Here is a 21,992-nt window from a genome sequence, read left to right as displayed (position 1 = left end):
AGACCAGTGGTACCATCCTCAGCTTGCCACACTCAGGTTGCCTCACGACTCTGCTCATGGGGGATCTGAGCATTGCTTTTTTTCCCTGTGGAAATAAATTTCTGTTAGTGTGTTTTCTGTGACACTGTGGGAAGGATCTCTGTTTGGAGTAAGTCATTAAATAGTCTTCATAGAATTAACCTGCTGTTTAATTTAGCTTCAGGAAATTAAGACCTTTGGAGGGGGAATAATACTATGGAAAACCCTAAGAGCTATTTCTGTAAAACGTGTATTTTTGAGACAAGTGTTGGAATTTAATGGCTTTGTCTTCTGGAAATTTTGTCTTGTTTCTGTTTGGCCCTGTGCCTGGAGCAATGCGTATTTGATGAGTCAGTGAGTGAACAAACTTTGTCCTCATCGTAGCCTCACCACGCAGGAAGAGAGTGGTCTCGGGGCACACTGCTCGGGCGTGGCTCCACTGCTGTTTCTGGGGCTGTACCAGAACCTTCCGTAGTTGGTCGAGTCTCTTCTGTTGGGTCGTCATGAGGCTAAATGACATAATCACTTGTATTAGGCAATTTGAATGACAGCTATAAATTGTTATTAGTTATAACAGTATTATTGGTTTTGGGGGGAAATGTGAGTTTACTTCTTGTATATGCCTATCAGTAGTTCAGCATCTTTGATTTATAGAAAACAAAAAGTTGTAGTTATTCAGCTACTCCACAGCCAGAAATCGGTAGGTTCAATGTACAGTTGAATGTGTTCTGTGTATTTCTTTTTTTTTCAATAAATCAGGACAGCAGTTTTGCTGTGTGTTTTCTTTTTCCAGAATCCTCTGCATGAGGGTCAGGAGAGTGGGGAGCTGGTGTGTGGGGATGTTGGTGAGAATGTGGACTCCTAGAGCCTTTTTGCAGAGCAGTCTTGCAATAAGTGCCAGTGTTTTAAATGTGTGTATCCTTTGAGCTGGTATTTCTCCTTCTAGGAACCTCCCTTATAAAACACAACTGTGGAAAAGGTTCACGCAGTGGTGTTTGCCGTGGAGAGAACTGGCCCCTGGAATGGTTGAGGGGGCAGAAGCCTGTCCTCTGGGAGCCAGGCAGTCATTGAGGAAGCAGGGTAGCTCTGTGGGTGTCAGCATGTACTCACCAGACTATACATATGTTTATCCCATTTCTGTGAGGCGGGGAAATGTGTCTATTTCTGAGTATATGTGTTTACATTTTAATTGTGATTTAAAAAAAGCAAATTTCCCATCGTAACCATTTCAAGGTTTACAGTTCAGTAAAGTACATTCACACTGACGTGCGTGCACACCATCACCACCGCCTGTCTCCTGGGTGGTTTTCATCTTGCACAACTGTAGTTCTGTCCCCATTAAACACTAACTCCCTCTGCCCCTGCCCACAGCCCCTGGCCCCCTACCATCTGCTTTCTGTCTATGAATCTGACTAGTCTAGGGACCTCATGTAAGTGGAATCACACAGTATATTCTTTTTGTGACTGTCTTATGTCACTTAGCATAGTGTCCTCAAGGTTCCTCCAGGTGGTAACAGGTCTCAGAATTCCTTTCTTTTTTGAAGCTGAATAATATTCTGTGTCTGGATGGACCACACTGTGTTTGTCCATCCACCATTGCTGGACACTTGGGTGGTTCCCATGTGTCCAGTGTCGGGAGTAATGCTGTGAACGCGGGTGTACGGGCATCTTTTGGGGGCCCTACAGAGGAATGGTGGGAAGAGGCAGCTGACACACGGCACTCTGGAAAGCGAGACTGGTGGGGGCGAAGGGGGTGCCCTGACCTGTCATTTCATATACTTCACGGTGTGGTTGTTGTCAGTAAGCGTTGATTCTGTCTTCAGCTGATCATTTATGAAATCACTAACTGTCGTGATTGGTTTGTGCTGTCTGAAGGGTTCACCAGCCCCTCTACCAGAAATACCCGAAGACGTGGTGTTCAGGTGCAGGCAGAGGCTGTGGGAGGACCCATCCAAAGATGTCTTCGAGGAGTGCACCAGGTAAGTGGGTGCACACGGCCGGGCCCCGCCCGGGGCCGGATCCGGCAGCCTCTCCACGGGGGCGTGTCCTCTCTGGATGAGGGCGGTCCCCTCCACCATCAGACGGATGAGGAGTGACGACCACACATTCAGGGACATCCTGAAGCGCCAGGTCGCAAGTGTGGCTTTGCTGCCCGCCCGGCCGCTCTGCCAGCCTTCCACAGGGCTCGTTCCAGGGTGAAAGCAGCCCCACAGAGCACGCACTGCAAAGATCTCTCCTGCAGACCTCTGCAGTCGGGACAGGAACATCCCGAGTCTGAGCAGTCGCCTGAGTTCAGCTTCCTCATGTTCTCAGGAGGAAAGAGTGGCGGCTGAGGTGACCTGGCCCCAGGCGTGGAGTTGTTTGTAAGCAGACGTTCATTCGGGTGTCACTCATTCCCTGAACACGCGCGTCCTGAGCCCTGGCCTCTCGGGACCCGAGTCCACTCCCTCCAACGCGAGGCTGACCCAGGAGCCAGGAGCTGCGGGCAGGCCGTCAGCAGGGCCGAGTGTCTGAGCACCCAGAGAGGCTCCTCCTTTCCCCTTCCTGCTTCTGCTGTAAACTCTGTTCTGAAGTTGAGAACTGTGGGAGTTGCACACAACTGGAGAGACTGGTCCGAGATTCTGCCTTCTCTGTGCGGAAACTGCAAGGGATAGGAATAACAGCTGGTAATCTTTAAACAGGTGTTGGTATTCCGGCATCTGTCTATTTGATTAGTTCATGTGACAGATGGCTCTTCACTCCTACATGTTTATTAACTGTCATTTACCATCAGCTGCACGTGGCATCGGATAACTGGAGACGGCAGCACAACATCGTGTGGCCTCTAGGAGTTTGTGTTCTTATTATTGTGCCTCATCCCCGTCTTGTTACAGCCTTTATTTCCCCCAAACCTTCCTTTCTCATTTTGGTTCCCAGAATCCTGGTCCTGTGTAGTGAGCTAAGTGAGTCCTCTCTGCTCCACGGCTCCCACATGAAGCTCTGGTGAGAGTCCGCACGTGATGGTTAGTGGGAGCGTGGAGGTGAACGTATCAGAAACCAGTGCTGAGCTGACGCACAGTTTTCAGGGTCATGATACTTACAAACTGTGTGCAGCAGGTTCACGTGCCAGACTAGGGCAGTGGCGCAGTCTGCTGTTTTGAGGCAAGGAGTATTGGGAAGTAGAGTTGAGATCCTGGGAAGGTGGCTTGGTCGTTGACCTTAGTAATTTATACAGACCGTGAAATAGACAAACGAGTTAGAATCAGGCAGTGTTTGTGTTCTACCGTGGAGACACCTAAGGACCTTTATAAAGGGGATTAACTGAGCCGACAGTGTTAGACTCCTGACTGGTTCGCAAGTGTGTGGAGCTGAGCTGCCCACGTGCTCGCCAGGGACAGGGCCCAGGGCAGGGCCACCACTGCTCACACGTGGGGGCCTGAGGGCCCGGCCTCCAGGATGGGTTCCGTTCTGGGGCAGCGGCGGCCTCTCAGCACCCAGTGACCCTGACAGACAGCTGTGTTGATGTGGGTTGTGACGGCACCGGTGTTCCGCTGTCCTGCAGAGCAGGGACGTGGTCCCCTGGTGTGTGGCCTCTGGTAAGCCCTTCCGTGAGAATGAGACTTTAAGACGGTAATGAATGACTTAGTGCTTCTATAAACACAGCGTCATTACTGAATTCCCTCAAGTGCAGGTCGTTCAGTGGTGTCCGACTCTTTGCGACCCCATGGACTGTATAGTATCTTCCCAGCCCAGGGATCGAACCCAGGTCTCCTGCACTGCAGGCGGATTCTTTACCAGCTGAGTCACAAGGGAAGCCCAACTCCCTTGCAAGGGCCTCGAAAGGAGGGAGCCTCAGAACACAAGTTGAGAAGTACTGTGCTGTAACATCAGTCAATCCAGGAACATCTGAATAACCTCTTTTTACAAAATAAAGGGAAGCAAATCAAGTGACTTGCTCAGAAGTCTGAAACCAGTGCGGTGCTGGGATTATTCTCACAGCGTCCTCACTCACGACCTACTAGCGGCTCCCAGACCGGCCATGGGCACTCCCAGGTCGACTCCACCACGCTTGGGGGATGGCTCCCTCCCTCTCTGTCAGTGACTCCGCTGCAGCTCAGGCGGCCCCCTCTGCTCCCCACCCAGGGTCAGTGCCCTGCAGCCGCAGGACTCTGGCCACCCCGTCCCCCAGCTGGACGCCGACTCACCTGTCTCCTTGACTGAGAGGTCAGAGTCGTCAGAACGGCCTGTGGATGGTCCCTCTAGCGTCGGCTCCGTAGATGCTGATCCACTGCCGCGCTGTTTTAAGGGCAGGCTATGTCCTGTCCCTCACCTACTCCCCAAGGACCAATTGTATTCCTATCATAAAGTCATCAATAAACCTAAGAGGCAGGGCTCATTGCAGAAGATTTCTTCAAGAAACGTGTAGCATCAAACAATACTGCTGCTGCTGCTGCTGCTAAGTCACTTCAGTCATGTCCGACCCTGTGCGGCCCCATAGACAGCAGCCCACCAGGCTCCCCCGTCCCTGGGATTCTCCAGGCAAGAACATGGGAGTGGGTTGCCATTTCCTTCTCCAGTGCATAAAAGTGAAAGTGAAGTCGCTCAGTCGTGTCCGACTCTTCGGACCCCATGGACTGCAGCCTACCAGGCTCCTCCGTCCATGGGATTTTCCAGGCGAGAGTACTGGAGTGGGTTGCCATTGCCTTCTCCAAAACAATGTACTGAGTGCTTTAATTAGTTAATTGTATTACTGTCTTTGGTTCTGCGGGGTCTTGTTGCGTGGGGCTTTCTCTAGCTGCAGGGAGGGGGCTGCTCTTCGTTGTGGCACACGGGCTTCTCACGGTGGTGGCCTCTCTTGTTACGGAGCACAGGCTCTAGGCGCTGGGGCTTCAGCAGTGTGGCCTGTGGGCTCAGCACTGTGTCTCACGGGCTTAGTTGCCCTGCGGCCTGTGGGATCTTCCCGGACCAGGGGTCGAACCCATGCCCCCTGCGTTGGCGGGCAGATTCTTAACCACTGTACCACCAGGGAAGTCCTTGAGAGCTTTATTTTTAATATTTAAAAAAAAGGTGACATCACACATTAACAGTTTCTACCCTGACTGATCTCATTTGTACACTCACACTGATGTTAACTGCAGACTGGTTACCTTTCCTCCTGAAACACATGTGCCTCCGTGAGTGCAGGCATGCACACGCGCACACATACACAGCTTGAGTGTGTTTTAAACTATTGTTTTTCTGCTGGGAGATTATTTTTATCAAGTAATTACTTCACTGATATTCTAATACTTAAAAAGGACCTCTGACTTTAAGAAGGTAAATCGGTTTTATTTCCTTTGAATTCTTGCGTTCATGTTTTCACTGGTAGCATTGGAAACTAGTGTGAGATTCTGTAATTGCAAAATTCAATATACTGAATTATGGGTAATGATTCATTTGTCCCATATTCAGCACTCACTCGTGCATTAAATCACAGAGTTGTCTTCATTTTGTATTGCAGCCAGATGTACATAGTTGCATAAAATCTCTTTCTAGAATTGTCCATGACCATTTAAGTGAAGAAGCATTTGAAGAATACCAAGAAAGTGCATATTTTTCTCGATTTTTACAGTGGAAATGGCTGGAAAGGTATGTTCTCATCTGACATTTAGTGAAAACAAATCGTGACTTCCATTACTGCATTTTGACTGATGTATACCTTTCTGTCTGTCAGAATGCCATTGGAAATCTCATTATTAATATTGTACAATTTCTCCTGACCCAGTGGGCTCTGTGTTCTCTTGTTAAAATGACAGTGAGCCCTGCTGCTGCCGTCGTGAGACAGTAAACCATGTCCTGGATTCACAGAAACAGAATCCGCTGTGGTGCTCGGGTCTTTGCCATCTCAGCCTCTACCCAGACGCCTACTAGCTGTGTGTCCTCAGGCAGTGACGTGGCCTGCATGGGCTTTGGGTCCCTTTTGTGTAAAATAGAACCTACCCCCTGGAGAAGGAAATGGCAGCCCACTCCAGTATTCTTGGAAATCCTGCGGACAAGAGGAGCCTGGTGGGCTACAGTCCACGGGGTCACAGAGAGTCAGACACGACTTGGTGACTAAGCCGCCACCACCGCCTGGACTGCTAGAGGCACCAGAGGAATGAGTGTAGGACACTCAGCGCAGAGCTCGGTGCACAACAGAAGTGCTCAGGGGGCGTTCCGCTCAGCCCAGCCGCTCAGTCCCATCCGACTCTGCGACCCCGTGGACGACGGCAGCACGCCACGCCTCCCTGTCCATCACCAGCTCCGGGAGGTTACTCAAATCCATGTCCATTGAGTCGGTGATGCCGACCATCTCATCCTCTGTGTTAGCTGCCACCAGTGTTGCTGTTGTTACAGTGATTGTTGATTTATTAAATTTCAGTTCTAGCTCATACAGGTTTCTTTTGCTACGGGGTCAACACCGCCTTTGAGGTTCTTTTTCAGAGAGCAGCTCCCTGTCAATGTCAGTTCCCTCCCCAGCCTTCTGAGAGGCCCCGAGCGCTGTGCCAAGGAGAACACAGAGCGGTTTCAGAGTGGGGCTGGCGCAGACGTGTGTTTAGTTCGGGCAGTGAGGGCAGCAGGGTCATTCTGCGTCTGTCTTCAGTGTCTTCACAGTGGTAAACGTTCACGTGCTTGTCTCTTCAAGGCCGCCCCACGGAGGAGCCGCCCCCTGAGCACAGGCCGCGGGTCCTGGCCCCTCCCCAGCGCCCCCTTCTCAGGCCAGGCCAGGGGCTGGGTAGGTTTTTCTCTTTCCAAATAGCAATGTGCTGTGAGACCTGAGGATTTCTTTTTTCCTTGTCATTAATTAGGCAACCAGTGACAAAGAGCACGTTTAGGCACTACAGAGTCCTGGGGAAAGGTGGGTTTGGAGAGGTAAGTCGAACCTGACAGCTGTGAGCAGTACTTCTAGAAAGGCGTGGTCTTCAGGTAACGTATCAACTCTACCAATACAGTTATTTCTTTACTGTGTATTTTAGGAATACTTTTAGCAGCCATGAGAATTAAGATTGAACTTTGAGCAAAAGGTACATGCTTTTAAAAAATTCAGAGATCCGGTGGGGAGAATGATTCACTATCTTTGTGATTTTACATGTCAGTTCTTAGTTCTTAAAGAGGTTGTTTTCTCATATTATCAATGTTCAAGTTTAGTAAGTTTGTCCTAACTGAAAAGATTATTCTGTTTCCATATGGTGGAGTTTCTGACATTCCATTCTCATAACTGAGGACTAGCCTAGAAGTGCGCATAGTACAGGGTATATTACTAAATTTTATTAAATATTATTGAATATGCTTATTTAACTTATTTAATAAGGATGTGTATGTACCTTACACCTACTTCGAAAGGTGTTAGAAAATATGGAAATTGGGGAAAATCCTAAAGACACTCCCCACGAGTTCCCGAGAGACGGTCTTTAAATGGGGTTGAAGATGGTGTGGTAGGGGCAGGGTCCTGTCACGCCCTGTGCTGCGGCCGAAGGAGATGCTCACGGCCCTGCTGAGTGTGTGGAGCGGTCGTTTGAGTTCAAGCCTTGCTAAGTCCCAGAGCCGGGGGGGCCAGGTCAGAGCTGGGCACACCGTCTGCTTGCAAGTCACATGGCGTGTGCTCCCAAATTCCAGTCCAGAACCATGGCCAATGCCAGCCCGGGAGGCGTCACACGGCTGGCGCCTCCTGTCACCACTTGCAGTGGCTGCGAGAGGGACTGGTCGGCATGCCAGCCTTGGGAGAGCCCGCGGGGCGACCGCTGAGGTCCTGGAGGCCGCCTGGTGCTCTGCAAGCCCCGCCACAGCATGCCAGGCCCTCTGCGGGAGACGCGTCTGCGTCTGCGAGGAGTCCGTCCCCTGACGCGCCTCCAGAGTGCTCGGTCCACGCCGCCCGTCCCACACTGCCTCCAGGGACAGAGGAAGGAAGCTTCCAGCACCCGGCTCTTGTGTCTACAAAGCAGTGAAGCCCCTGGTCTGGCCACACAGAGGTCTTAACAATGGACTCAGCAGGAACACGTTGGCAAGTTTTCACTGTCGTGAAAAGACTCGGTACGCATATCATCTTATACAGCACTTTTTTAACACATAGACTTGTGCTCCTGACAAACAGCTGGGAGGAAAAATAAACGGCTGTGGCTTTTTACAGATGTGTTCTGGGAGTGCTGCGCTGCATCAGGCGCGGGGCGGGAGTCAGTGGACTGTCCATTTCTCTCGGGAATGCCAGTTAGAACCCTGTGACTAAGGCAGACGCCGGGGGCCCTTTCAGTCCAAATGCCGGTAGTGTATTTACCTTTGCCAAATGCTGGCGCCTCTCCTGGAGGTGTGAACGGCCAACATTTTGGTCTCATTTGGTCAACAGCAGTGCTTTCCCATCAGCCCTGAGTCCTCCAGGCGGCCCTGGCGGGTCCTGAGCCCGGCGCAGTGGACAGGGGCCGGGCGAGCATCCCTGCCTGTGTGGCAGGCGGTGTAGAGAGCACATCCTTGGGACCCACACACCCTGAAGTCAAGTCCTGTGCCTTTGCTTCCAGCTGTGCGGTCAGGGAGCCTGCCGTGGTCTCCTCCTGCAGAGGGGCCACGAGCCCTGCTTCTCCGTCGCTGTGAGGAGCAGCTGAGGGGCTGCGGTGCCTGGCAGCCCGCCTCTTCTCCCTTCTCGCTCTCTGACTTGGCAACTCCACTTGAAGGAATCTGTCTTTAGTGCGTGATAAGAGATGTGCGAAGACTATGTGCCAGTGCTTCGTGGCCGGAAAATGACGAGATGCGTTTTGGAATAGTTACATATTTGTAAAACGTTTAATGATGAGAAGATAGTCACACAGTAAGATGAAAAAAGATTATTATCTGCTCTGTAACATAAGCCCAATTTCCCCTAAAAGCCAGAGGTTGTGGGGGAGCAAGCTATATATCATTTGCATATATATGTATAAAGGGGGCACTTCGAAGCTTATGCAGTGCAGTATCAGTGATAGTTATCTTAGAATTGGGGTGTTTTATCATTGTCTTTATTAATATTTTCAATATTTTCCACAATGAGGTTTATATTTTACCATCAGAATTATTTGGGTTGATGGATACAATTGTATCATGTCTTCGCTTTTAAAGTGATCCTCTGGGGGACTTCCCTGGTGGTCCATGGCTAAGACTCGGTGCTCCCAATGCAGCGGGTCCAGGTTCAATCCCTGGCCAGGGAACTGGATTTCACATGTCCCACCTCAAGATCCTGCATGATGCAACAGAGATCCCACATGCTGTAGCTAAGAGCCGGCAGAGCCAAATAAATAAATATGTAAAATTAATTTAGTTAAAATTTAAAAAATTAAGTAATCCTTGTGCACACGTGTGTGGCATGTGTGTGTGCAGATGTGGGGCATGTGTGTCTGGGGTGTGGGGCGGGTGGCAGGCAGCGGAACCCTGACAGCCCGCGTGGACAGCCTGGGGGCTGGAAGGCTGGTGGTCGTGGTTCAGCTGCTCAGCTGTGTCCACTCTGCAACTGCACGGCCTGTAGCCCGCCAGGCTCCTCCGTCCGTGGGATTTCCAGGCCAGAGGACTGCAGTGGGCCGCTGCTTCCTCCTCCAGGGGACCTTCCGACCCGGGGTCGGACCCACGTCTCCTGCAGCTCCTGCATCGCAAACAGATTCTCTGCCACTGAGCCTCCAGGGAAGGCTGGGAGCTGGGAGCTTTGCTGTACTGTTCTCTTCTCTTACCTTTGTTTGGAAGTTTTCATAATGTGAAGTAACATATAAATATTACTTTAAGAACTAATTAAGTAAAATAAAGGTATGAAAGTCTATGGATTCTATGAAATACACGTATTCTTGAATTTTAAAAGTAATCAAGAATATTTACTGTCAGAAACTTTCATTCTTGTGCAGAAAGTAGAAAGACCGCCGGGAGACATATTTAAGCAGATGCAGCAGGATCTCACAGAGCAAGTTCTGCCATCTTTGTGCTCGGTTCATAAGCTCCCTTCTTAAACAAGGACCCAAGGGTCAGAGGGCAGTGCCCACGGGGACCCAGCCGCGGCCGTGACGGCCCTGGTCTTGGCTCCACAGAGTCCATGCTGCTCTTGACCAGAGGGAGTTGTCATGGAGAACACTCTTTTCTCTTGGTAGCCTGAGAACTGCCAAGTGGATATGAACTGTTGTTTTTTTTCCAAAAACTAGGTTTGTGCCTGTCAAGTGCGAGCTACAGGAAAAATGTACGCCTGTAAGAAGCTAGAGAAGAAAAGGATAAAGAGAAGGAAAGGGGAGGCCATGGCCCTAAACGAGAAAAGGATCCTAGAGAAAGTGCACAGTAGGTTTGTAGTAAGTATCTCCTCTGTCCTCCCGGGGATGGGGAGCTGGGCAAGTGGCGTTTGTCCAGCGCGCCTGCCGCTGGACACAAGCCCGTCCTGGCTCGCTGTCCAGCCGCTGGTGGGGAGCGGTGCAGGAGCGGCCCTCCGCTGTCCTGCCCAGCCCTCCCTGGACACAGGCGGTTTGTGACGAGTCTGTCCCTGTCCCCACCCCCCGGTCTGGCGCTGACCCTCTGCCCTCTGGGGCATCAGCAGATGGGCTCACGCTGTGGTTGGCTGAAGCCCCAGATGGATGAGAGGCTTGAAGATGCTTCTCTGCCCAGCCCCTCACCCAGGCCTCGTCTGTGCCCGCCTCTGCCCTCTTTCTGGGTCACTACTCGCCCTCAGCAGGCCCAGCTGTGTGAGGCCTGACTCCACCCTCCCTGTGTGGGTCAGGGCTGAGCCCAGGGGGCCTGGGTCCAGGCTGTGCGTTAAGTAGCGGGGTTTTCATCTCCACAGCTGCTTCCTCCATCTAATTACATGTTGAAGGAAGAGAGGAAAAGGCAACTTACAAAAGGCTGCATGGTGTCATTTACTTCTCAGTTCTGAGGTCAGCGGCATTGTGCTGACACAAAGCTTCCAAGACAGACAGGCCTTCAGAACTGTCACCTCATTTAATAGCAAGGGTTTGTGTGTGTGGCATGTCAACCTGTGTACATGCTTTACAACCTATGTACCTGTACAAACCTTTGATAAAACGGGCTCATCTTAGAGTCGCTTTAAACATATTTGTGTAACTACCTCCAAACCCCAAAATCTAGCCTAGCGCTGTGAAAGGGACAAAGATAATAGTTATGGTTTATTCTACTGAAATACAACATTTTGGTTTCTGTACTCCTGGCCTCTCGCCAGGATCCTGGAAATACTTTCCTTTGCCCTTGATACTCTTCCTTACTTCCTGCTTATGGCCGATCTGAGGGGGTCCTGACTGGTACTTCTGTCGAGTTCATCTCCTCTCCTCCCCACAGCCCCTCCCCAACCCCCCACCACAACATGACTGTGTGTGTAGGCAGTCCAAGACTCTCTAGATAACTGGTTGAGAATTTGGCCAGGTTATTAGGTATGGCACCAATTAGATAGAAAACAGTTTGAAAAACTTCGATTGAAACCATTTACAATAGCATTAAGAAACATCAGAATCTAGGCAAAAATCCAATGAAATGTGCAAGACTTCTACACTGGAAACTGTAAAACACTATTTACAAAAACTTAAAGATACCCTATGCAAGCGGTGGGAGTGCCCTGTTCATCGACTGGGAGCCTCAGGGCTGTGATGGCAGTAAGATGAGTGAAATGCAGCCCCAGCTAGAATCCCAGAAGGGCGTGTGTGTGTGTACTCATGGGTGTAAACTGACGTGCAGACCCGCAGGAAAGGGGGTGAAGAGCTTGAACAGGCACTTCAGGAGAGAGGCTCACAAAACCAGTATATGGGCACATCTGAGATGTATCCCCTAGGTGTGCACGTAACAGAGGTGCCGGAGGTGAGACCACAGGGGAGACTCGCACCTTCAGGGTGTGACTGGTGACACAACGCTGGAAGAATCGAGCGGCTCTGGACCCCTCTTGCACTGCCGGAGGCGTCTGACTTCCACGCTGAGCGCAGACCGTCCGCAAGTGTGGAGTGCCGGTGCCCAACAATCAGAATGTAGCTTCCAGGGGCGCCACGCCAGGTTCTTTGTGAAGGTTGGCGCCTACTTGCTTAGACACGGCTTCCCCAGTGGCTCAGCGGCAAAGAATCCACCGGCCAGTGCAGGAGACGTGGGAGACTCAAGTTTGATCCCTGGGTGGGGACGATCCCCTGGAGAAGGAAATGACAACCCACTCCAGTATTCTTGGCTGGGACATTCCATGGACAGAGGAGCCGGGCGGCCTACAGTCCATGGGCTCACAGGGTTGGACACGACCGAGCACGCACGCACTTAGGAAGTGCTCTGCTTTCAACGCCGAGCAGCCGTTAGATTCTTCATCAGGTAGAGGTTTGAGATGGTGCACGGTGTACTTCTCCCCCAAAGCAGGCAGCGTTTTGGTGTTCTCATTATTGCTTGCAAATAGAGTACGTCGCCAGTGAACGAGCAGGTTCTTGCATTTTGCTTCCTACTGTGCTGCTGTCCTCAGGTTAGTCTATGTTACACATACCAAACCAGAAAGTCCTTGTGCTTGGTGCTAACCATCATGAACGGAGGGGACCTGAAGTTTCACATTTACAACCTGGGCGACCCCGGCTTCGAGGAGCAGAGAGCCATCTTCTACGCGGCCGAGCTGTGCTGTGGTCTGGAGGATTTGCAGCGGGAGCGCATCGTATACAGGTAGGCACACAGGGCCCCGGAAGTTGGTCATGCTGCTCACAAGCACGAGAGGAACCCGTTTCCAAGGTTCTTAGACATTCTGACAGTTCCACTGAGGTCTGGGGACGATATTCCAACAAAATAACAAATGTTCTGAAATAATTGTACTTATTTTAATACTGTTTTCATCTTAGAATTCAGTAGAGAAAATTAAATGCCGTAGATGGAATTAGATTTGTGTGATGAATAAATCTAGGTTTTAGGGACAGTAGCCCCTTCGCCACCTTTAGAAGCTGGTGTCCTGGGCGCTGACACTTCGGGGCCACCCCCAGGCTGCTGCCTGCGTTCAGCCCAGCGCGTCCACCTGCGGGCCATGTGCACTTGTCTCCTAGTGGGTGCGTCCAGCTGGCCTTCTCAGTTCCCGAGAAGGAACTGCCTGCTCCTCCCCCTTTAGCCCACCTCCTCCCTGAATCTGGTTCCCAAATCAGTCCTGCCTATTTCTGCGATTCCTCTGTATTCTCCGCGGTCAGTGGCTGAGGTCACGTCCTCCTCAGATGGGCTTGCTCTCCCGGAGCTTGTCCAGCGTCCTCCTGTCTTCCCTGCCCTGCTCATGCATCTGCCCTCTCAGGGGCCTTTCTTCCCAGGCTCCTCCCACTGTCATGCAGAATTAGTGCACAGACGGGCACTTCCTAGAAGCCCCCTCCCCTGGCTGGTCCTCAGAGTGCTCCATGTTGCCCACCCTGGGGCCGGTCCCCTTGGCTGACCAGCTTCCTTGAAGACCTTCCTCCTCTCCATCCCAGTTCTGATGTGATTTTTCTTCTTTATCTTTCATGGCCCAGAGCCAAGTTGAGTATCTCCTGAGGATCAGCTCCCAGCAGGCTGGGCTGATGGATGACGGTCCCACCCACCATGAGTTGTGCAGAAGGTGGGGGCACGGGCTGCTGCTCTGGGGCTTACAGGGGGGCTGGAGGAGCTCTGATTCCTACGTGGCTGCTGGAGGAAGTGAGCTTGTTACAGTTAAGCCCGGCTGAGCTGCCTTGGCCTGCTTCTGGTGTTGAGACGCACTCCCTGCGCTGGTCAGAAGGTTCCGCTCCCCAGCCTTCTGCCCTGGGCTCCCGGATGCCCTCTGGCTGAGCAGGTCTGCCTCGTGCCCACTGCGTCCATGACACCTGCCATCAGGAGGCGCCCCCAAGCGTCTTTTGGGTGAACGAGCCATGGCCTTCGGGCTCTGACAGTCCGTCCCGCCTCCAAGGCCCTTCACGGGGAAGGTCCCCGTGCCCTCTTATCTTTCCTCAGAGACCGCTGCTGACAGCTCTCATCAGACCAGGGCCTAGAGAGAGCGTCTTCCTCTTTGCACTGCTGCTGCTGCTGCTAAGTCGCTTCAGTCGTGTTTGACTCTGTGCGACCCCAAAGACGGCAGCCCACCAGGCTCCCCCATCCCTGGGGTTCTCCAGGCAAGAGTACTGGAGTGGGGTGCCATTGCCTTCTCCCCTCTTTGCACAGAGGTGGTACAAATTAAAATGCTGTCCTATTTTAGCAGCTCCAAAGTCAGAAAAGAAGAGGCACACAGGAGGGGCTTTTTAAACTTTTGAATGTTTGTTTTTTACGTGTTTTGTCTGCGCCAGGCCTCAGCAGTGGAAGGCAGGGTCCTTGGATGTAGCGTGTGGGGTCTGGTTCCCTCCCAGGGATGGAGTCCCGGGGCCCCTGCGTGGAAGTTCAGAGTCTTAGCCACTGGGCCTCAGGCCGCTCCCTGGGGAAGTGGTTTTTGAGGGAAGGCGTGAGAGAGGACAGCACTTTGTAACCTGAGCTGCGGCGCTCTGCCCTGGCAGATGCCCAGGGTGTGGGGCAGGGCAGGGTGTAGGCACGCTGCTTTGGCGTTGGTCCCAGCCTGTCGCCTGGCATCCAAGTGATCCAGTGACATGGCTGCACCCTGAGTGTGGCACCTACACCCCAAGAGTGTCTAAACAGCCTCCAGAGACGCTGTGATCATCCCAGGAGACGTGTGTAAAACGCTTAAGCACATGCCTTGGTACCCAGTGAGCGCGCCGAAGGAGGTGCTGAGGGCGTGACTGCCGTGCTCCGGCACTCAGCCGTGTCCAGCTCTTCGAGACCCATGGACTCTACCCCACCAGGCTCCTCTGTCCGTGGGCTTGTCCCGGCGAGAATGCTGGAGTGGGTTGCCGTGCTCTCCTCCAGGGGATCTTCCCGACCCAGGGCCTGAACCCGCCTCTCCTGCATTGGCAGGCAGGTTCTTTACCACTAGCGCCACTGGGAAGCCCACTGTTACTGCTGCTCTTGTCATTATTTTGTGCAGTATATACTGCGTGTCTCCTTTCGGAGCAGGTGACTGGTGGTTGGTTGACAGCTGAGTGCAGAGGCGGTGGGAGTGTTTTAGGGCAGCTTCTCACACCAGCAAGGAGGTGGCCAGGAGTCGCTGGGTCTCTGGCTGGGCCCCAGGTTGGCTGCCCTGGGGCAGTGGGGCTTTAGGGCGCCTGGTGAGGCGTTTGAGGTGAGGCAGGCGGGCGGCTGTCCTGTGCGTGTGGTTGTGCCTGTGAACGTCCCGTGTCAAGGAGGGTTACCTTGTCGACAGCATTTACCAGGACTCTTTAAATACAGAGAAAAAACCAGACTGCCCGTGGCTGGGCAGGGCAGGCAGAGGGCGCCCATTCCCTTCTCTGCTCCCCAGGGAGACCAGCGACAGTGTCTTCCCAGGAATGGTGTCTACGCAGAGCCCCACGCCCACGTGTTCCTTCTGGTCTCTTCTGGGCCTGCAGTTTTGACCCCAGGGCATTTCAGTGTCTGCGGCCCCCGCCCCCTGAGCTGGCACCGGGTTCTGCGGGACTCTCCTGGGACCAGCACCTCGGAACAGCGGCTCCATTCTGCTGACCTCGGTCTCCTCTGCAGGTTCTGGAGACGTGGCTGCAGACAGAGGGGCCGTGCTGAGTGAGATGGGTCAGTGTGACAGGACCACACCTGAAGTCAGAGCTAAATATAAATCCTCTGAAAACTAGGTTTTTTTCCTTGCTAAGGGAAAAAAACAAGTAGCTTGAGATACGACATTTAGATATTTTAGTCTTTGGTGACGCACACACATGTTTGAAGTTTGTGGCATTGCCCTAGTTGGCAGTGAACTGATAAACAGTGCCATGGGTCACACGCTCCCCGACACAAGGCCTGGCCTCCCTGGATGCTGCCCAGCCCTGGAAGCAGGCGCTGCGCATGGGCCCTCCTGGTGAGGACGCGGAGGCCACGTTGCTGACGGCGGGCAGAGCCAGGATCTGACCCTGAAATGGAACTCCTCTTGTATGGGGGATTTCCAGTCGTAGACATTCCTGACAGTCTGTTAATGGTGAGAGAAATGGAGCCGAGTTCGTCAAGGACTGACTCCTCACCGCCGGCCTGATCGCCTCCTGCGAAACCCGAGCACCCGCACGGAGCGGTGAGCTCTGCGCCCTCACTGCACGCCGTCTGTAGAGCCGCCCCCGCCTCCTCGTGGCCACTGGAGCCTGTGGCAACACGCGGGCTCCCACGGACCCGCAGACGGAGGCCCCGTTACCTGCCGGCTCGCCGCCGCGGCTCAGAGCGCGGAACTGTCTGCGGGTCTGCCCCCTGAAACCGATGGAGCCCAGTGTCGCGCCCCAAATCACTGACTTTGTGCTGTTGTTTCCTTCCCTTGCAGGGACTTAAAGCCCGAGAACATTCTCCTCGATGATCACGGTGAGCGAGCCTTTCCCGCCGCCTGTAGCCTTCGTTCAGAGGGACTCGCAGGAAGTCAGGGTGGACTACCGCCTAGTGCCGCCAGGGGTCAGCAGCAGGCGACGCCCTGGGTGTGCGCCCTCCTAGAAACAGAACGGGGCCTCCCCGTCGTCCCCCTGTGTCTAGGCAGGAAGCAGAGGCGCTTCCGATTTTCAGTCTGACTGGCAGTAAGAGCAGCTTCTCCTCTCCTGCTCCTCTCTCTCCTGGGTCACCTTGCTTTATTCTCAGCGGCGTGAGTCCACGCCCTCCGTGCTCGGGCGTTCTCTCAGGTGCGGCCTGGGCTCTTGCTTGATTTGCATTTCCCTGAAGACGCTTCTCATGGGCTTACTTGCCGCCTGTTTATCTTCTTTGGCAATGTGTCTTTTCAGGTCTTCTGCCCATTTTTAATTGTTTCTTTTCCTTATTATTGAGTTTTAAGAGTTCTTTGTATATTTTTTATGCCAGTCCTTTATAAAATGTAAATGTTTTTAAGTTAATGAAGTCATCTTCTAATTTTTTTCTTTCGTGATTTGTGCTTTCATTTATAATTGCAATTGATTTTATGGCTGTGACCATGTTAAAGTTGCTGAATTCTGGAAGGCTGTAGACTTGCTGGACTTTGTGCATATACCCTCATACCTTTGGCAGATGACCACTTTCTGTCTGCCTTTCCAGGTCCTGCCCTTTGGTTTCTGTCTGGTGCCTCGGGACACCAGGTGGGACATTCAACCCAGTGTTTACTAGAAGTTGTAACAGCAGGAGTCCTTTCCTTATTTCTGATCTCAGGGATAGCCTTTCAGCATATCACCATGAAGTATGGAATCTGCTGTAGTACTTAAATGTTTGTGTGTCTGTGCTGGGTCTTTGTTGCAGCACACGGATCTTGTATTAATAGTTGCATCCCGTGGGGTCTTTAGTCACATCATGTGGGATCCAGTTTCCCAAACCAATACAGGGGAGTGTGAAGTCTTAGCCACTGGACCACCAGGGAAATCCATGCTGTAGTACTTTTATAGAAATTAAGATTTAAGAATTTTTTCTTTTTAAAAAATGGCACTTGAATTTTGTCAGTGTGTTTTCTCCCAAAATGACTATGTGTTGATTGTTTTTTTAATATGGTTAATCCACCAGTTGGTTTTCCAGTGTTAAACGAGTCTGTCATTCCCGCAGTGAGTCCACCTTGGGCAGATCGCACCGCCCTCGCCTGGGTGGCTGGCTCTGGCTCCTGACAGTCCCAGGAGGAAGCGCACCTCCAGTGAGGTCTCTCCACCGGGCTCTGCACAAGTGGTGGAACCCGCCCGGGCGTCTGTGCCCACGTGGCAGCCACCAGGGGTTCAGGCGTCTCCCCTCTTGGGTCCAGCTGTGCCCAGGTTTGGCAGGTGTCCCGGCGGGAGCCACTGGGGGCCTCTGTGTCCCCTGCTCCCGGTGGGCAGTGTCTGGCTTGACCAGGCTTTGCCGGTGCTCCCGAGGGAAACACCTGCTGCCCCAGCAGAGCGCCTTGGTGTGGGTCTCCCGCCCAGAGAGAGTCCATCCTGACTGGCCCTGTGGCTCCTAGCTGTGGCCAGGAGTGGTGCAGACCTGCCTCGTCCTGCCCAAATGCAGGCAGCCAGCATCATTTCTGTGGCAGTCACTGTGTCACTTGTTCTTTATACACCAGGGACCAGGTCCCATTCCCATTAAGAATAGAAGGAAGTGACAAAGCTTTGTTGTGCTTGTCTTGATTTCAGGAGACTTTAAATCTTTTCTTTGTGTTTTCCTATTCTTTTAATTTTTTAAAATGTAATTCTACCTATACTTTAGTTTCTCAGACTTAAAACGTGCAATTGACTTTAGCATTTTTACTGTTATGGAATTAAAATTCTTAAGAACTAATTTTCTACCAGTAAGCCATAGACCATAAGAGTAATAGGATTGTCCTCAAGTACTTCTTCATTTCCGTTATAGACAGCTTGTTAGGTTTTCCGTTTTCATGTGTAAAGTAGAACTTGATATTTGTATTGAATTTAGGGTAAAAAAAAAAGCTGTTGTCTATTCGTCTACATTTCAAGATACATTTACTATTTGTCCATTCTGAATATGGAAGCAGTTTGTTTTGCAAACTTTAAGGGGGATTTGGTTTATGAAATTAAGCAGGTGGTTCAGTTGACAAAGAGAACTGCGTTATGTTTGTATCTTCTATAGTTGTTGTTGTTACTGAGCTCCTAAGTTGTGTCTAACTCTTTGCGACCCCATGGACTGTAGCACACCATGCTTCCCTGCCCTTCACCAAATTCTGGAACTTGCTCAAACTCACGTCCATCAAGTCAGAGATGCCATCCAACCATCTCATCTCTGTCGCCCCCTTCTCCTCTTGCCTTCAATCTTTTCCAGCAATCAGTCTTTTCCAATGAGTCAGCTCTTTGCATCAGGTGGCCAAAGTATTGGAGTTTCAGCTTCAGCATCAGTCCTTCCAATGAATATTCAGGACTGATTTCCTTTAGGATTGACTGGTTTCATCTCCTTGCTGTAAGGGACTCTCAAGAGTCTTCTCCAATACCACAGTTCAAAAGCATCAATTCTTCAGCACTCAGCCTTCTTTACGGTCCAGCTCTCACATCCATACATGACTACTAGAAAAACCATTGCTTTAATTATCTGGACCTTTGTCAGCAAAGTGATGTCTCTGCTTTTTAATATGCTGTCTAGGTTTGTCATGGCTTTTCTTCCAAGGAATAAGTGTCATATAATTTTAGATGTAAATGTTTCCAAGTATGCATTACTGTAACTTCCATCCATGTGTTTTAGATTTTTTTCCATTATTTATTGTCCAAGTGTCAGCTGGCCCCCGTGATTTGTGTCCTGTGTTTGGCTGCATGCAGGACACATCCGGATTTCAGATCTTGGCTTGGCCTTGGAGGTCCCAGAAGGGGAGAAGATCAATGGAAGAGTTGGAACACTGGGCTACATGGGTACGTGACCGGCCTCCCGGTTCTCCCCGCACTCCCGGCCTCAGGACGCAGAGAGCTGACCGTGTGGAGGGTCCTGGGGTCGTCCTGGCCACTGTGGGGTAGCGTGGTGGTATCTGAGGTCTGTACCCGCCCCCACCTGCCCTTATCACCTGGGGCAGAGCCAGGACGGGACAGTGGCCTCCTCGCTGTCCTCGCTGGCTCCACACACCCCTCCTGAGGGTGACCAAGTCATTGCAAAGGCTTCGTGAACCAGAGGCCAGGTCTTGGGTCAGCTCCGAGCAGGGACCGCCTGACTCTGCCCGAGCAGGGGGCCCCCGATACGAGTGAGCTGGGGGCCTCTGCTGAGTCTTGCACTGACCTTGGCGTCCACTGTGGCTGCTGGGGCCTTAGCCTGGGGGCCTGGCTCTGCCTGATGGGGGGGGCGGTCCTCCCACAGAGCACCGTTTGCCACGGTAGTTACTCTGCAGCGGTTCACTTCATACTCTGAACAGTGGGAACTGTTTCTGATAACAGCTTTGCTGAAATATAATTCACATACCATAAAACCCACGAATGTTCGTTTTGGCCATTCCACAGCAGCGTGTGGGATCTTAGTTCTCAATCAGGAGTCAAACCAGCGCTCCCTGCGGTAGAAGCACAGCCGTGTCCACTGGACGCAGTCCGCCCGTCTGAAGTGTACTGTCCAGGGGGTCTCAGCAATAGGCAGAGCTGTGCAGCTATCAGCCCTGATTTCAGAATCTTCTCATCCCCTCAGAAAAGACGCCGCGCACCCACTAGCAGTTACCCAGCTCCTCACCTTCTCTGCCAGCCTTGCAGCCACTAATGGACTTTCCGTCTCCACGGACTTGTCTGTTCTACCTCATCTGGGTGGACACACTGTCTGGCCTTTTGTGTCTGCCTTGTTAGCTTCACGTTTCCAGGGTTCATCGTGTAGAAACAGACATTAACTTTTTTTTTTTTTTTCTTTCATTTATTTTTATTAGTTGGAGGCTAATTACTTTACAGTGTTGTAGTGGTTTTTGCAGTTGTTTGCCATTCAGCACAAGGACGTTTAACTGAAATCTCCTGTATTTGTTGTGCAGCTCCAGAAGTTATCAGCTCCGAGAGCTACACATTCAGTCCCGATTGGTGGGGGCTCGGCTGTCTGATATACGAGATGATTGAGGGCCGCTCTCCATTCAAAAAATACAAAGAGAAGGTCAAGCGTGAGGAGGTGGAGCGGAGAGTGAAGCGAGAGGCGGAGCAGTACTCTGAGAAGTTCTCCGAGGACGCCAGGTCCATCTGCAGCATGGTGGGTCGGGGTCGGGCGGGGCGGCACGGTGGGGAGCGCAGCCGTCCGTCAGTCCGGTCGGGCTGAGCAGGGGCCTCCTCTCGGGGGCCCTGGTCACTCAGAGCAGAGCAGAGGTCACTGTTTGCTGTCCCCGAAGGTGCTGCTGGAAGGGCAGGGCAGGCCGGGTCCTGGCCAGCCTCACGGGACACTAACAGGCAACAGACCCTTCGGGGCCCTCTGCAGCGCCTGGCTCGATGGTGGGCCATGCGCCTGCCACTGTGGCCGCAAGAGCAGGCTGAGGGTAAGCTGCTCAAGGTCCTAACAGTTGTGGAGAGTAGTAGAACTCGAACCCATGTCATCAGAGTCCAGAAGTCAGGTATGGCACTGGGTCTGATCTCAGTGGTAACTTGGGGTGGAGGAACCTCAGGGGTTGTGGCCTCGCCAGTTTAGGCTCAGCATTTTGGCTTTTCCCAGCTGGGAGGTGTGCCTGGTCCCCAGGGCGGTAGGGTGCCCTTCCAAGGCAAGGCTTCTCCCTCTAGGATTAAAAGGGTGTCCTGCTCCAACCAGGGACCCAGGTACAGGTAGAGTTCGCAGTAAGGAGAGAGAGAAGTGCTCCTTGTCACTTACTTCTCTTAAGCCAACATGAAGGGTTTTCTGAGCAAACTTTAAACTTCGTTTGCATTCAGGAGGGTTTATTGAGAATCCCCACGGGCCCCTGCCCAGCAGTGAGTAACAGGGGCAGTAGTCTCACCCCTTCCACGCTCTTGCCTGGTGCCCTCATCTGCTCAGGGCGGGTGGGTGGGCTGTGAGGCCTGGCTCTGCCTGGGGGAGCGGGAGGGGCTGGCTGTGGGCGGAGGGCAGGGGGCAGGGGGCGATGGGCCGGCACAAAGGAGGGGGCCAGCCAGGGCTTTGCGGTGATTCGGGTGGGGGTCTCGGCCCTCGGTGCTGGCAGAGTGGGTAAGGAGCGGGGAGGCATCGCCTGCAGGGTTTGGGAGCTGGGGATGGGTGGGGAGGGGGTCCAGGAAGGGGGAAGGGCCGGGCCAAAGCCTCGGTGTTCAGAGGTGTGCAGGCCTGGGGCAGGCCCAGCTCTCTGCGTCTGTGGAGGGGAGCGGCGTGGGTTCCGGCTGAGAGCCGAGGCCGCGGGGCAGGCAGCCTCCCTGGGAGGCGCCAGGGCAGGTGCCTGTGGCGCTGTCCTGCCCGTGCCTGCGCTGCCGACACGAGACGCCTGAGCTCACAGCCGGCGTTGCCCCCAGGACCCTGTTTGCAGGGGCTGGTCCAGCCCTTGGCATCTCCTCCCAGCCCCTGGCCTTGGCCAGGTTTCCAAGGTCCAGATCTTTGTTGTGTACCTTTGAGCCGAGGCAGATCTTTTTGATTGAAAATTGTGGAAGAAGGCCATTTGATTTTTGCCAGTAATGGGTGGGCATACCTCA

At 52.6% G+C, this 21,992-nt stretch overlaps 1 protein-coding gene across 5 annotated transcripts in view; it reads left to right on the top strand.

The window, feature by feature from the left end:
- GRK4 (G protein-coupled receptor kinase 4) overlaps window positions 1–21,992 on the top strand; it is a 57,344-nt gene that overhangs the window by 28,486 nt on the left and 6,866 nt on the right. For 3 of the 5 annotated variants that reach the window (XM_043447846.1, XM_043447844.1, XM_043447843.1), the window contains exons 5-13: window positions 1,894–1,997; window positions 5,533–5,625; window positions 6,825–6,888; window positions 10,158–10,298; window positions 12,469–12,630; window positions 13,449–13,534; window positions 16,289–16,326; window positions 19,203–19,292; window positions 20,375–20,583. In XM_043447846.1, the coding sequence (XP_043303781.1) occupies window positions 1,894–1,997; window positions 5,533–5,625; window positions 6,825–6,888; window positions 10,158–10,298; window positions 12,469–12,630; window positions 13,449–13,534; window positions 16,289–16,326; window positions 19,203–19,292; window positions 20,375–20,583 (987 nt within the window). Of the gene's footprint in view, window positions 1–1,893; window positions 1,998–5,532; window positions 5,626–6,824; window positions 6,889–10,157; window positions 10,299–12,439; window positions 12,631–13,448; window positions 13,535–16,288; window positions 16,327–19,202; window positions 19,293–20,374; window positions 20,584–21,992 lie in introns of all 5 variants that reach the window. The other 2 variants (XM_043447847.1, XM_043447845.1) reach the window with 1 other exon arrangement.

The sequence above is a fragment of the Cervus canadensis genome, chromosome 26, assembly GCF_019320065.1.
Source record: "Cervus canadensis isolate Bull #8, Minnesota chromosome 26, ASM1932006v1, whole genome shotgun sequence".
NCBI lineage: Eukaryota > Metazoa > Chordata > Mammalia > Artiodactyla > Cervidae > Cervus > Cervus canadensis.
The sequence above is the reverse complement of the archived record's forward strand: the minus strand, read 5'-3'. Positions and strand labels throughout refer to the sequence as shown.